This window comes from Dama dama, chromosome 1, assembly GCF_033118175.1.
Source record: "Dama dama isolate Ldn47 chromosome 1, ASM3311817v1, whole genome shotgun sequence".
NCBI classification, from domain to species: domain Eukaryota; kingdom Metazoa; phylum Chordata; class Mammalia; order Artiodactyla; family Cervidae; genus Dama; species Dama dama.
Genome location: NC_083681.1, coordinates 8,759,295 through 8,772,162, shown reverse-complemented (window position 1 = coordinate 8,772,162; position 12,868 = coordinate 8,759,295). Strand labels below are relative to the sequence as shown.

Genomic DNA, 12,868 nt, shown 5'->3' with positions numbered 1-12,868 from the left:
TTCAAGCCAGGGCATTTGTATGTCAGTTCAGACAGTTCAGTGGCTCAGTCATGTCTGACTCTTTGGGACCCTATGGACTGCAGGCACCCCTATCTATCACCATCTCCTGGAGCTTGCTCAAACTCATGTCCATCAAGTCAGTGATACCATCCAGTCATCTCATCCTCTTGTCATCCCCTTTTCCTTCTACCTTCAGCGCTTCAGCGCTCAGATTTCTTTATGGTCCAACTCTCAAATCCATACGTGACTACTGGAAAAACCATGGCTTTGACTGGGTGGATGTTTGTCAGCTAAGTAACGTCTCTGCTTTTTAAAATTCTGTCCAGGTTTGTCATAGCTTCTCTTCCAAGGAGTAAGCGTCTTTTAATTTCATGGCTGCAATCACCATCTGCAGTGATTTTGGAGCCCAGAAAAATAAAGTCAGCCACTGTTTGCATTGTTTCTCCATCTATTTCCCATGAAGTGATGGGACCAGATGCAATGATCATAGTTTTCTGAATGTTGAGCTTTAAGCCAACTTTTTCACTCTCCTTTTTCACTTTCATCAAGAGGCTTTTTAGTTTCTCTTCACTTTTTGCCATAAGGGTGGTGTCCTCTGCATATCTGAGGTTATTGATATTTCTCCTGGCAATCTTGATTCCAGCTTGTGCTTCCTCCAGCCCAGCATTTCTCATGATGTACTCTGCATAGAAGTTAAATAAGCAGGGTGACAATATACAGCCTTGACGTACTCCTTTTCCTGTTTGGAACCAGTCTGTTGTTCCATGTCTGGTTCTAAGTGTTGCTTCTTGACCTGCATACAGGTTTCTCAAGAGGCAGGTATGGTGCTCTGGTATTCCCATCTCTTGAAGAATTTTCCACAGTTTGTTGTGATCCACACAGTCAAAGGCTTTGGCATAGTTGAGAAAGCAGAGTTTTTCTGGAACTCTTTTGCTTTTTGTATGATCTAGTGGATGTTTGCAATTTGATCTCTGGTTCCTCTGCCTTTTCTAAAACCAGCTTGAACATCTGGAAGTTCACAGTTCACGTACTGTTGAAGCCTGGCTTGGAGAATTTTGAGCATTACTTTGCTAGTGTGTGAGATGAGTGCAATTGTGTGGTAGTTTGAATATTCTTTGGGATTGCCTTTCTTAGGGATTGGAATGAAAACTGACCTTTTCCAGTCCTGTGACCCCTGCTGATTATCTGAAAAACTAATAATCTTCAAGTTTTAGAAAGAACTGTTTGGAGCAGGGGGGAGGCTAACATTTTTGGAGCACGTATTGTCTTCCAGGAATATAATGGATGCTTTATATTTTAGTTATAAGCCCCACAGTGGCGTCCACCTGGCTCAGTGGTAGGGAATCCTCCTGCCAGTGTAGGGGACACAGGTTCCATCACTGTCAGGAAGATCCCTAGAGGAGGAAATGGCAACCCACTCCAGTCTTCTTGCTTGGCACGTTTCATTGACAGAGGAGCCTGGTGGGTACAGTCCATGGGGTGGCAGAGAGTCGGACACAACTGAGTGACTGAGTGCACACACCCACAGTGATCCATCCCGAAGGTAGAGATGAGAAAACTGGGAATTAGATGAAGTACTGAACTCATGTGCCTAACTCTAATCACGGTTTGTTTGACTCTGAAGGCCATGTTCTTTATATCGTACTATGATACCTGTCAGCTGTGAATCTAGTAATGTTGGTGACACGTAGGTACAAGCAGTTGTATTAACGAGGCTGCTGTGCTGGGCTTAGTCACTGAGTCGTGTCTGGCTCTTTGCGGCCCCATGGACTGTAGCCCACCAGGTTCCTCTGTCCCTGAGGATTCTCCAGGCAAGAATACCAGGGTGGGTTGCCATGCCCTCCTCCCGGGGATCTTCCTAACCCGGGGAACGAACGAGGTCTCCTGTACTGCAGGCGGATTCTTTATCGTCTGAGCCACCAGTGGGGCAAATCTTAGCTATTAAGTGTTTGGCTTTTTTCTGTCCGTTCCCCTGTAAAATACTAACTGTAAACCATAATTATTAAGGTACCAGCCGTTTATTCTTTGTAAAGGCATTTCATAAATTTGGCTTTTCTGCCGTGTGAAAGATTAATAAGGCTTTGAAGAATACGAAGCAGCGAGTCATGTTTTTTGGACATCCCTTCTCTGCTGTGTCAGACAGACCATTAAAAAGAAATAACCAAAAAGACTTAACTTGATGCATAAATTTAAAAGAAAAAAGTCTCTGTCGGTCAGAAAATAAAACCACACAAGGAACAGGGAGCACAGACAGGCCTGGGGCCAGTCATCTTGTCAGGATATCAGACCTCAGAGTGTTGAGAGCACAGGAAGAGAGGCATGACGCAGGCCCGGTGGGGAAAGGCAGGCCGCAGCTGGCTGGCCCTGGCCTAGGACAAAAGCAGGGACTGACCACCTATCAGTCACAGATTTCAAAAAGCAGTGTGCGAACCAGATTACGTTAACCACAAAGCAATAAAATTAGATCCCAATAATCAAAAGTTGGCTTCAAAAAAAAATAGGGCTTGCCCCACCAGCTCTTAAAACATACAGATTATAATTAGAACTGTGGTACCTAATAGGAAATTAGTTGAATGAAATACTAGTCAGTTATTTTTCAAAGAAAATGGGAGAAAAACCCTAATACAACTTTGGCATAGTCTCAAGGATGTTATTATCAAAAACGCAGAGTGAAGTTAAATATTAAGAGTATGCTACCAACATACTACTTCAGTGTAGTACAGTACCCTCCTGTATCTGTGTTTGCTTGGATTTTTAAACTGTTGTGGGCAGGGCCGTGGTGGGTGGTAAGTAAAACAAGTGTATAAAATTCAAAAGCACAGTGTCACAAGTGAACCAGTATTTGAGTTGGTGGCTGAGTCACATAAAGAAGAATTATTTCAGGTAACACTTAAGCTGATTTGGCTGGATATACTTAATGAAATATCTTAAGGACAAAAAAAAAAAAATGACAAAGAATTCAAACCTTTTAATTATCATTTTGTTCATCATAACTTTAATGTTCAGTCATAATGTTATTTTGAAATAATTGTATATGTATAAAAGAATAATATATATTAATGTTATTAGAACCAAGTTTTTCAGCATTAGGCAGAAAATAGTTATAAAATCTAAGCAAAACTCCCAAATGATACATATTGAGGTTATTTACAGATGAGAGGCTATATTATTTGCTTGAAAGTAATTGAGGGAAAAGTCAGAACAGATGTAAAACAAAATCAGTAAGGTATTGATCATTGGGAAGCTGGGTGATGACTACATGAGGATTCATAATATATTTTTTTTTCTGCTTCTCTGTGACAGTTATTTTTCAAAATTTTAAATATATGCTTAAGAGTATAAACTGTACTCCTAAATAACTCATGAGTTAAATGGAAATCAAAATAGAAATTGCAGATATTTGAAATAGAACAATCATGAATTATATGTACGATTTCAAATGTGGGACATGCCAGAAAAGCAGTCCTTAAAGGTAAATTTATTGACTTGAATGTTCAAAGAAAAGATTTAAGCTAAGTGAGTTCAACGGAAGAAGTTAGAAAAAGAGACTTCCCTGGCAGTCCAGTGGTTACGACCCTGTGCTTCCAAAGCAGGAGGCATGGGTTCAGTCTCTGGTCAGGGCGTTGAACTAAGATCCCACATGCCATTTGGCATGGCCAAATTTTTTAAAAAGTTAGAAGAAATACAGGAAAAATAGAGGGGGAAAGTAAGAACAAAATGTTATCACCTTATATTAATATCTCAGTAGGTTGAATTGAACTAAGGCTTTCTGAGAGAGGATTGGTCTGTAATTTTCCTTTTTTCTAATATCCTTGGCTTCAAATCAATTTTATATTGCCACATAGAAGAGTTGGTAGTCTGTGGGGAAATTGGTAGGATTTCTATATTGCCATATCTTTTATAAAGTTAAATTTCTGCCTCAGTGAATAGTGAAAGTACTGAGAATCATTTCAGTGTTTATTCTCAGCACAGATTTTATGCCAAGCTGCTGGACTAGGCACTGAGAATGTATGCTTGACTGGGGTCTGTCCGCACTCCCGAGGCACTTGTCTAAGAGAAGGGGTGTGTGCGCTGAGTCACGTCAGTCCTGTCCGACCTGCCAGGCTTCCGTCCATGGGATTCTCCAGACAAGAATACTGGAGTGGGTTGCCATTCCCTCCTCCAGGGGATCTTCCTGACCCAGCGACTGAACCCATGTCTCTCATGTCTCCTGCATTGGCAGGAGGGTTCTTTACCACTAGTGCCACCTGGGAAGAGAAGATACAAATTTGTAAATAAGAAATTACAGTCAGGTGAGAAATGTCAGTAGACAAAGTCCCAGGGCAGTGCCCTGAAAGAGGATGATTCTTAATGTCCATGGCAGACTCTGGGAAAGGCTGGGAGGTGTGTCAAGTAGCCTCCAAGAGCTGTACCTACGGCACAAAGGAGGACATGTGCAGATCATCACAAGGAGTTTGTGGCCGGGGTCAGTAAGTCATGAGCACCAACAGTGGATCATTTCAGATTTTGGCAGCAAGGTTGATGAGAGAGAGCCATCTATGATTTTTCTTTATTTTAATGTCTTCGTAGGGTATTAGAGATATGCTGGTTGCAAAAGTGTCGTGAAGTTTCCTTCTTTGCTGTTCTGTGCAAAAGGTTGTAAAAGATTAGTATCATTTCTTCAAGTGTTTGTGAAGTCATTTGGGCAGAGGTTTTTTTTTGGTCAGTATGTATTAAACAATGACCTGAAATTTCACCTTAAAAAGTTGAGTAGATGTCTGAAAAGGTAATACATCATTCTTACTGCCATTTTCATGTAATAAGACTTCCATCTGCTTACTGAGGCTACCACAATCCATAGTTTGATCAATGTATCAGTGGCAGAAATTCACTAGTATAAGAATCCAATCTGTTTCTAATTGTCAAATGGTGTATTACAGGTTCAACTAAAAAAAATAACTGACTCCCTTGGCTGTATAGGGGGTACAGTGGTGTTGAATGAGACCAGTCTGTGCCATCCAGACTCTGACAGGCTTTATTTGGAGCATGCGTCAGATCATCTAATCTCCTTGATTTGTTAGCATTATATTTAAAGATTAATAATCTTGAACTTTACTGCTTAGATTGCTTTCTCTTAGTTACTTGGAGGGATTTATTTTTAATTAGATATATATTTTGTAATAAGCAGTGCATTCACATTATTCATACTTGAAAAGTTGCAAAAAATGTCTCTCTTGAACATCAGTTCTTTAGTCACCCAGTTCCCCAGCTACAGAGCCAACAGATGTTAATTGCTTCTTAGCTGTCCTTCAGTTCAGATTCTCTGGATATGCATGTAGTATATCCATATAGGCCTCCTCTCCCTTTGTAAAAAAGCACTTTTCTGTTCTGTACTATGCTTTTAACTTAGTGTGTCTTAGACTGTTCCATGGCCTTGCCTATTAGAGCTGCTGCTCGTTTCTTTTGTCTTATGGCTGCCTTACATATCACGCTGATGACAAGCATGTCTGATAATAATAAACTAATGTACCCTTTGTACTATTGGTGGGTTTTTAGGTTACTTCTGGTCTTATACAGAAAAGGCTATGTTGACTATCCCCATCGTGCTTATGAATAACTGAATATCGTTTTTCTTTGCTAGTTTTTTAGACCAGATCTTCTGTTTCCTTTCAGCCATGAACCAGAGAATCAGTCAAAGTGCTCCAGTGAAGCAGCCGCCCCCGCTGGCCCCCCAGAGCCCGCAGGGAGGCGTCCTGGGTGGCGGCAGTTCCAACCAGCAGCAGCAGATGCGGCTGCAGCAGCTGCAGATGGAGAAGGAGAGGCTGCGACTGAAGCAGCAAGAACTGCTTCGGCAGGTGAGGCCCCAGGTTAGAGACCAGCCTTCCACTCTCGGGGCTTTGTTTTCCTACCTGAAGCTGGGTGTGTTTCGTTTTGGCATTTGTTGGTTGCAGAGGAGCGTTGTTTCTCTAAAACTAGAGTGACACAGAAACATTCTGTCCAGCTCTGTCCTCGTCTTAGTCTCTTCGCTGGCCTCTGAGCACGTGGGCTGTGACCTGTATACCTGTATCACACAGAGGCGTTTGGGCCATGTTCACCGCAGTCAGGCAGAAGTCAAGGGAAGCAAGGGTGCTTTTCCTCAAATACACAGGCATACCTCAGAGATACTGCCCGTCAGTTCCAGACCACCACAGTGAAGCGAGTGTTGCAGTAAAGTGAATCACACGAAGTTTTTGGTTTGCGGGTGCATGTAGAAGTTAATGTTTATACCATACTATAGTCCATTAAAGTGTGTAATAGCATTAAGTCTTAAACAGTGTACATTTTTTAAAAGTACTTAATTTTTAAATACTTAACTGCTGAAAAAAATGCTAGCCATCACCTGAGCTTTCAGTGAGTCATCTTTTTGCAATAGTAACATCACAGATTGCTGTTATAAATAAAATAATAATGAAAAAGGCCAAAATATTGTGAGAATTGCCAAAATGTGACACCGAGGCGTCAAGTGAGCAATTGCTTTTAGAAAAATGGCTCTGATAGACTTGTTAGTCGCAGGGTTGCCATAAACCTTCAGTGTGTTTTTAAAAAAATTGCAGTGTCTGTGAAGTGCAATAAAGTGAGGTATGTCTATACAGGGAACTGCAGACCATTTAATATCTGAAGGTTTCACTAAGGGAGAAACTGGAACATCACGTGGGAAGAAACATCTTTTACTTTAAACAAATTATCTGTCTAGAAGAATACACCAATAGGATACCTCTCACAGGACAGATAGCTTTCACTATTGCTGATCTAAGATGTGTTTTATTTAAAATGTAACATAGGCTATCCCAAGTTTAGAAGAGCCCCAAGTGTCTTAAAATTACGTGCTTGTGGTGGTTTTTTCACGTTGGGAAGGGTAGGTTCTAACATTAGAGAGCTGGAAACCTTTAGGGCCATTTCTATAGATTTTCTTTCAGAAATACTGTTGGCTTTTTTGTGCCATAAAAATATAATCCCTCATCTCAAATTTCAGAATGATAAAATCTAAAGTTCAGATGTTGGGGGTATGATCTTAGTATATTTTAAAATTTTTATATAAATATTTTGGGTAATAAAAGCACAGTGTGATTTTGAAAGTGTACAAAAGGTGTAAGTGAAAATAAAATCTCCCTTTCCATTTCTCTAGTTCTCTTTTCTGGAGGTAAATAGCTAACAATTTCTTATGCTTCCCCCCACCCCCACCCCAGACCTTCTCTTTATTTACAAACATGAAATACATGTGTCTATATTATTCCCCCTGCCCTAAATCATGGCATACTAAGATAAGGCATTAAAAATATTGTTTATGGTACATTTCTGTTGCCAGGGTGTAGACATTTGAACAAGGTACTGTTTTCTTCATGAAGGTTATATTTTAATAGTGTCACTTGAGTGTTAATGGAAATAGATGAACTGGATGTAGTGATTGAACTCTGATTTGGGACTTGAAGAACTGGTACCTAAGAGTTAAACTGAGCCACAAGCACCCCGGACCGCCACACCTGCAAACTGCGCTGTCGGTAGCCAGCCAGTGTCCCGTGGTGAGGCTGGCCCCAGAAGTGAGCGAGGGAGATGATGCCCGTATATGGTGTCATGAAGTGGTCTTGAAAGAAGTATTTCCTCATCTGCCTTTAAGAAAGTAGAAAAAGGAAGCACGTTAACAAGTTTACTATACCTCTGACAGACTTTTAACATATTACTATAAAGGAAAGACATTTTTCATTTAAATAAAACTTTATCACCAGAGCAAGGTAGCACCATCGAGAATATAATTATATAGCTATTAGAAGAAATAAAGTAATTTCAGGGTACGTTTTACACAGCCTATTTTCATTGCTTGCTTTTCATTTTGTCGTACCGAGTACTAGATGGTGTAAGTAAATATTATTTCACATATGAATTGAAGACCATCAAAACCAAGAAACCTTATTAATAAGAAAGATTAAAATCTGTCATTTCGTTGCTGTAGATCAGCTGTCTCCCATCCCCTTCCCAGCCGGTGGGCAGAATGCTGCTGCTTATGAAATTCTTTATTCTAAAGAATTTTCCTAAGCCTTATTCCCACTCTTACTCTGGGTGATGGTCCCGGACAGAATAGCTTCCTTTAAAGGTGACTTCTTTGTCTCTTTACTGCCTACTGTGTTGTCTATTCTTCTGTTGAAGTGACCGACCTGCTCTAATCTTATACTAATGGTGTATTGTTTAAGGTGTTTGTTTTTTAGCAATCAGTATAAATTCAGTTTAAGTCTTTTGGCTTCCTGTGAACTTCTTCCACTGACAGTTTCTCTTATCACTGAAACATCAAATTATATTTTCCCTGCTTCATCTAATACTCAGAAGTAAAGAACCTACCCGACCAGTATCAGATTGTGTTTGAGTCCCGACACCTGTCCTGCCCTCAACACTGTGAACACTGCTGAGGCTTCTGTGTGTTCCGTGGTGACTCCCTGGTCTCCTGTCTCCCTCAGTCTGCTTCTTCTTGAGCTAGCTTGGGAATTCTGTGCTATGGTGATATGTCTGGATGGAATTTGTAAGTCAGCCTTCACAGCCAACCCATGTGGCTTAAAGTAATTTTTATCCATCTTATTTTTCACTCTTAGGCAATGCGGAATATCAATCCCAGCACAGCCAATTCTCCAAAATGTCAGGTAGGCTCTTGTCTGATGTTTTAGCATTGAAAACAGATATTCTATTAGGAAAGAGAAAAACTTGTGCTCCGGGGGCCTGTCCTCACTGAAGAATAACTTCAAGGCCCCTTCCTACCAAGCTACTTAAGTTAACATTGCTATTCCCAGAAAGTTGACACTGTCTGCTCCTCCCACAATAGTAGTAGTTCTTTTGACTCCGTGGAGGTCTCTCCCCTCAGCCCCCACATTTGATATGTAGTGTATGCATCCTGTCAGCCTTGAAGTGTGCCTGATTTTTATTTGTGTAGCCTGAAGTAGTGCTTACAGTGACTTACAGGAATTAAAAATTTGAACAGTAACAAAGGTGGCACAGCTTATTTCCTTAGGTAGGCTACTTTAGGAAATCCATTAGAGTGTAATGATACTACTAGGAAGGGAGATGTTTTCCTAGTGGACATTCCAAAGAAAGAATGTCAAAATCATTAGAAGAGAGAAGTGAACAGTGCTCTACCTGAGTACTCTTTTGGGTCTCTTTGTTGGCTTTTATCAGCATTTCTCCGTGGTGAACCCAAAGAAGCACTGCTTGTGAAGGTATCTTATTTAGATGGAGTGGGTGTGGCCACTTTTTCCTTCTATAACATAGGCACTTGTCTGACTCACGAAGAGAATCTCATTCTTAAAACCAAAGAGATCTCTGTGTTTAGGGCTCACCGATTATAGAGGAAGTAGAAGCTGAGGAATTATTGCACTTTTTTCAGGTGGGCAGAGGTGACCATGAGACGCTTCATTTTATTCTCTCTAGCTCTTCTGCACGAGGCTGACAGGTGCATTGTGTTGGAATGAACTGTGGAAGTGGGAATTGTCAGAACCCCACTCACGTTAGATTCTGTTAACTTGTCTGTCTAGATACTATACTAGATACAATCCTCACAGAGACCAGTTAACTTGGTGACAGGAAAATCTCTATTCTTTATCTCTCTCATAAATGCTTTCTTTAATCAAGAAATCAAGTAAGGGAATAATTCATGAACATCATCTTTGCTAAAGCAGTGCAGACATTCTTACAATGAGGGCTGCTAATTTCACATTTGACTGGGAAGAGCACTGCAGCATTGGATCTTTAAATAAAGTGGAAACATAGGAGCAGAAATTAATTCAAATGAGACTTGGGATCAAGCAAAAAGTTCTCCGTGTTAAAGTGTTTTGAAATTGTCTCCTGTTTATTTTTTCCTATTAAGATCTTAAACTTTAAATCTGATAAATAAATGAACTACCTTCAGATCTTTATTTCATACATCAGTATAAGTGTAAATAGTTGCTCTCATTAAAATTATCAGGAGTTTTTAGATACTTCTTTTAGTAGTAAAGCTTTATAAAAGTTAAGGCTTATAAATTAAAATTCTATTATCAATAAATTTGTATGGTATTAAGATTACAGTGTTGATCCCTTAGATTTGTCTAAGCCAGAGCTGGAAACCTGAAAGAGACAGGTTTTATGAAAAGTTTTAATTTTTAAATTAGCTTCGCATATGTGGAGAATAACATATTATTAGCTTGTTATATAAGTTTCAGTTGTCAGTGTATTTACCTGGCACAACTGGGAAAATGTATGAAATTCCAATATAGGGCTAAATTTGGAATTGCTCAAATACATAGAAACTGGTGGTATTTGTATCAAGCAAGTATTTGTGTTTTTCTCATCCTACTTATTTTCTGGATTATCTTAATGTAGATGTCAGGAAAATTTTCACAAAGAACAGTCTTAAGTGAAGATGCCTTTAAATAAGGTTACCAAGATAATCAAGAAAGGAAGAAGAAACTTTCCAGTCTCAAAGAACAGACTGTACAAAGGAATAATGAAGAAAAAGCGATGGATCCATTCAATACTTGAATGCCAGACACTTTTGTTCAAAGTTGTCAGATATCTTTGTTTTTATTTGTTTTTACTTTTCTAATAGAAATTAGTACAGATGAGTTAACAAGCAAAATGAAATCAGTGACATTATTTTATAATTATATAGCTCGTTTGCTATGGACTGTGGGAAAGTATCAGACTTCAAAATGTTTACAAATTACTAAGTACTTCTGCATAGGATTAACAAAACATGTCTGTACTGTAGAATTCTCTGGTCATGTAAGCTAGTGTCAGTATGGGTGAGGGTAATGCAAAATTCTGAAAAATTAAGACAACTTTAAAGGCATTAGTATATCTTCTTAGTTAAAAATGGAAATTATTCCCTTTGTTAGGGTTTGTTGGCAGAATTTTGGAAAACTTGTCCTTATAAAGCTTTAAATTGTTTAATTTCATTCAGATTAGCTTAGCTATTTTTATGTTTCTAAAGCAGTTTCTAGTCTCAGGAAAAAACAAAAGAAGACTTTGAAACTGTAAGCATTGTCTTTGCTCTGTGAGATTGAGCGTGCATGTGATGTTCAACTTGGAGAAAAGATGGTTCCCCCGCCTGAGTGTGAATGTTTTTACCTGTCTTACGCTTAAGAATGTGGTTCTTACTGCCTGTGGTTCCCTTAGTACCTGTGAGGTCAGGCCTAAACTCTGCAGCCTGGCTCGTTTATGGTCTATGGTCAGTAGTCTTCTTTCCTTCTCTCAATTCTGGTTAAGCCAGTTACCTTCCTTCAGCCAAGTGCACACCCCTGTCTTGTTGCCATGATCCCACTCATGAGGAATCCTTTTCCCCATTAAGAGTACCTGTCTTTTCCTCTTCCCTTTTACTAATTAAGATTCTCCATTTCTTTCATCAGGCCTAGGTCAAAACACATCCCCAAGAGCCCTCATCAGAATTCTTGAAAAACCCAGAAAATAGAAACAAGACTGCTATGTATAGATATCTTAACTTTATTTTTGAGCAAGTAATTGCTTTACTCTTAATAGAAATTATAGCTTCATAGAAATTATTTATATTGCAAAAAATATTTTGCAACTAGTGAATATTGTGTAGTTGCCATTCCATGTATATAGTAATAACACACCAGGGTCAGTTACTGGTTTTGAGGGATTGAAAAATTAATTTAAAAATAATTTAAATAAATAAAAATTAATATTGTAGTATTAATATTGAACATATTGTACTACACTCTTAGCCCAAAATGGTGAAGAAATTCAGATGTCCATAGTTTTAGTCAAATAGAGCAAAATGATACCTCTTTTCAGAGCCATGTGAAAAGAATCACTGCAACTTTTTTTTTCTGAATTTAATAAGAGCAAATCTTTGGCTTTCTTTCCCTCCAGACTCTCTTTTATGTTAGCAGATACTAGAAAAGCTAAGGTTATCTCTCCTTTTTGAATTCCTAATATTGAGTAAATCACAGATTCATTTTGGTATTTTCCCATGAATATTTTATTTTTAATGGGCATGTTGAAAACCATATAAGAAGGGATGAGATTCAACCTCACGCTCTGCGTACTCTAATATATTATCTCATTTGTTTTATTCATTAAGGTCATAGTAATTTGAACAATGTTATAATTTTATTACTTTGAGACCACAATTAAGTAGCATAAATTACAAAAGAGATCTGTCAGAGTGTTGAATCTCAGGATCATGCTGTGGGAACATAAAACTGCAACTCTATTTTGATTATCACTTTTAAGAATTTAAGATTATCATACAGTAGTCATAACTATTCCCAAATCCATATATACACATTTTTTAGTCAAAAGGGTTGTTCTGAAGTTGAAGATAACTTCGGTAAATGCCACAAATATTTAAAAAAAAAGCATTCTCAACATTGGTTAAATGTTTTAATAACTTTTGACATAATTAAATATACTATGGTGGTTTAAAACTGTGTTGGAAAATGGGGTATGACAAGGACCTATCTTGAATAGTTGGAGGAAATGGCTTTTTTTACTTCTGTTGACATAGACTGCTATTACTAAGACAAACTGTTTAAAAGATGTGTATTTTTAGAGTTTTTCTCCATTTCTAAATTTGGGTTTCTAGTTCACTAAACTAACCTACTTTAAATAAATTGATTGGGTTCAAGAAGGGAAAACTCATTTGTGTGCCATGTATTATCCAGAAATGAGACATAAATTGTATTGGCTGAAGAAAAAAATTGCTTTAAGACAGTAAAGTTGACATTAATTTTACAGGATTTTCTATGAATGGGATCATAACTTTTTCACCTTAGCATGATTATTTTGAGATTCATTCATATTATATCTATAGTTCATTTCCTTTTATTGCTACCTAGTATTCCATTGTATGGATATGCTACAGTTGATT

The 12,868-nt window shown here is 38.4% G+C and overlaps 1 protein-coding gene across 8 annotated transcripts in view; it reads left to right on the top strand.

Annotated features, from left to right (window-relative positions):
* The window catches only part of YAP1 (Yes1 associated transcriptional regulator), a 126,685-nt gene that overhangs the window by 96,431 nt on the left and 17,386 nt on the right, over positions 1-12,868 (top strand). For 2 of the 8 annotated variants that reach the window (XM_061143417.1, XM_061143407.1), the window contains exons 5-6: positions 5,653-5,846; positions 8,598-8,645. In XM_061143417.1, coding sequence (XP_060999400.1) covers positions 5,653-5,846; positions 8,598-8,645 — 242 coding nt within the window. The remainder of the gene's footprint in view (positions 1-5,652; positions 5,847-8,597; positions 8,646-12,868) is intronic. The other 6 variants (XM_061143436.1, XM_061143427.1, XM_061143445.1 and 3 more) reach the window with 3 other exon arrangements.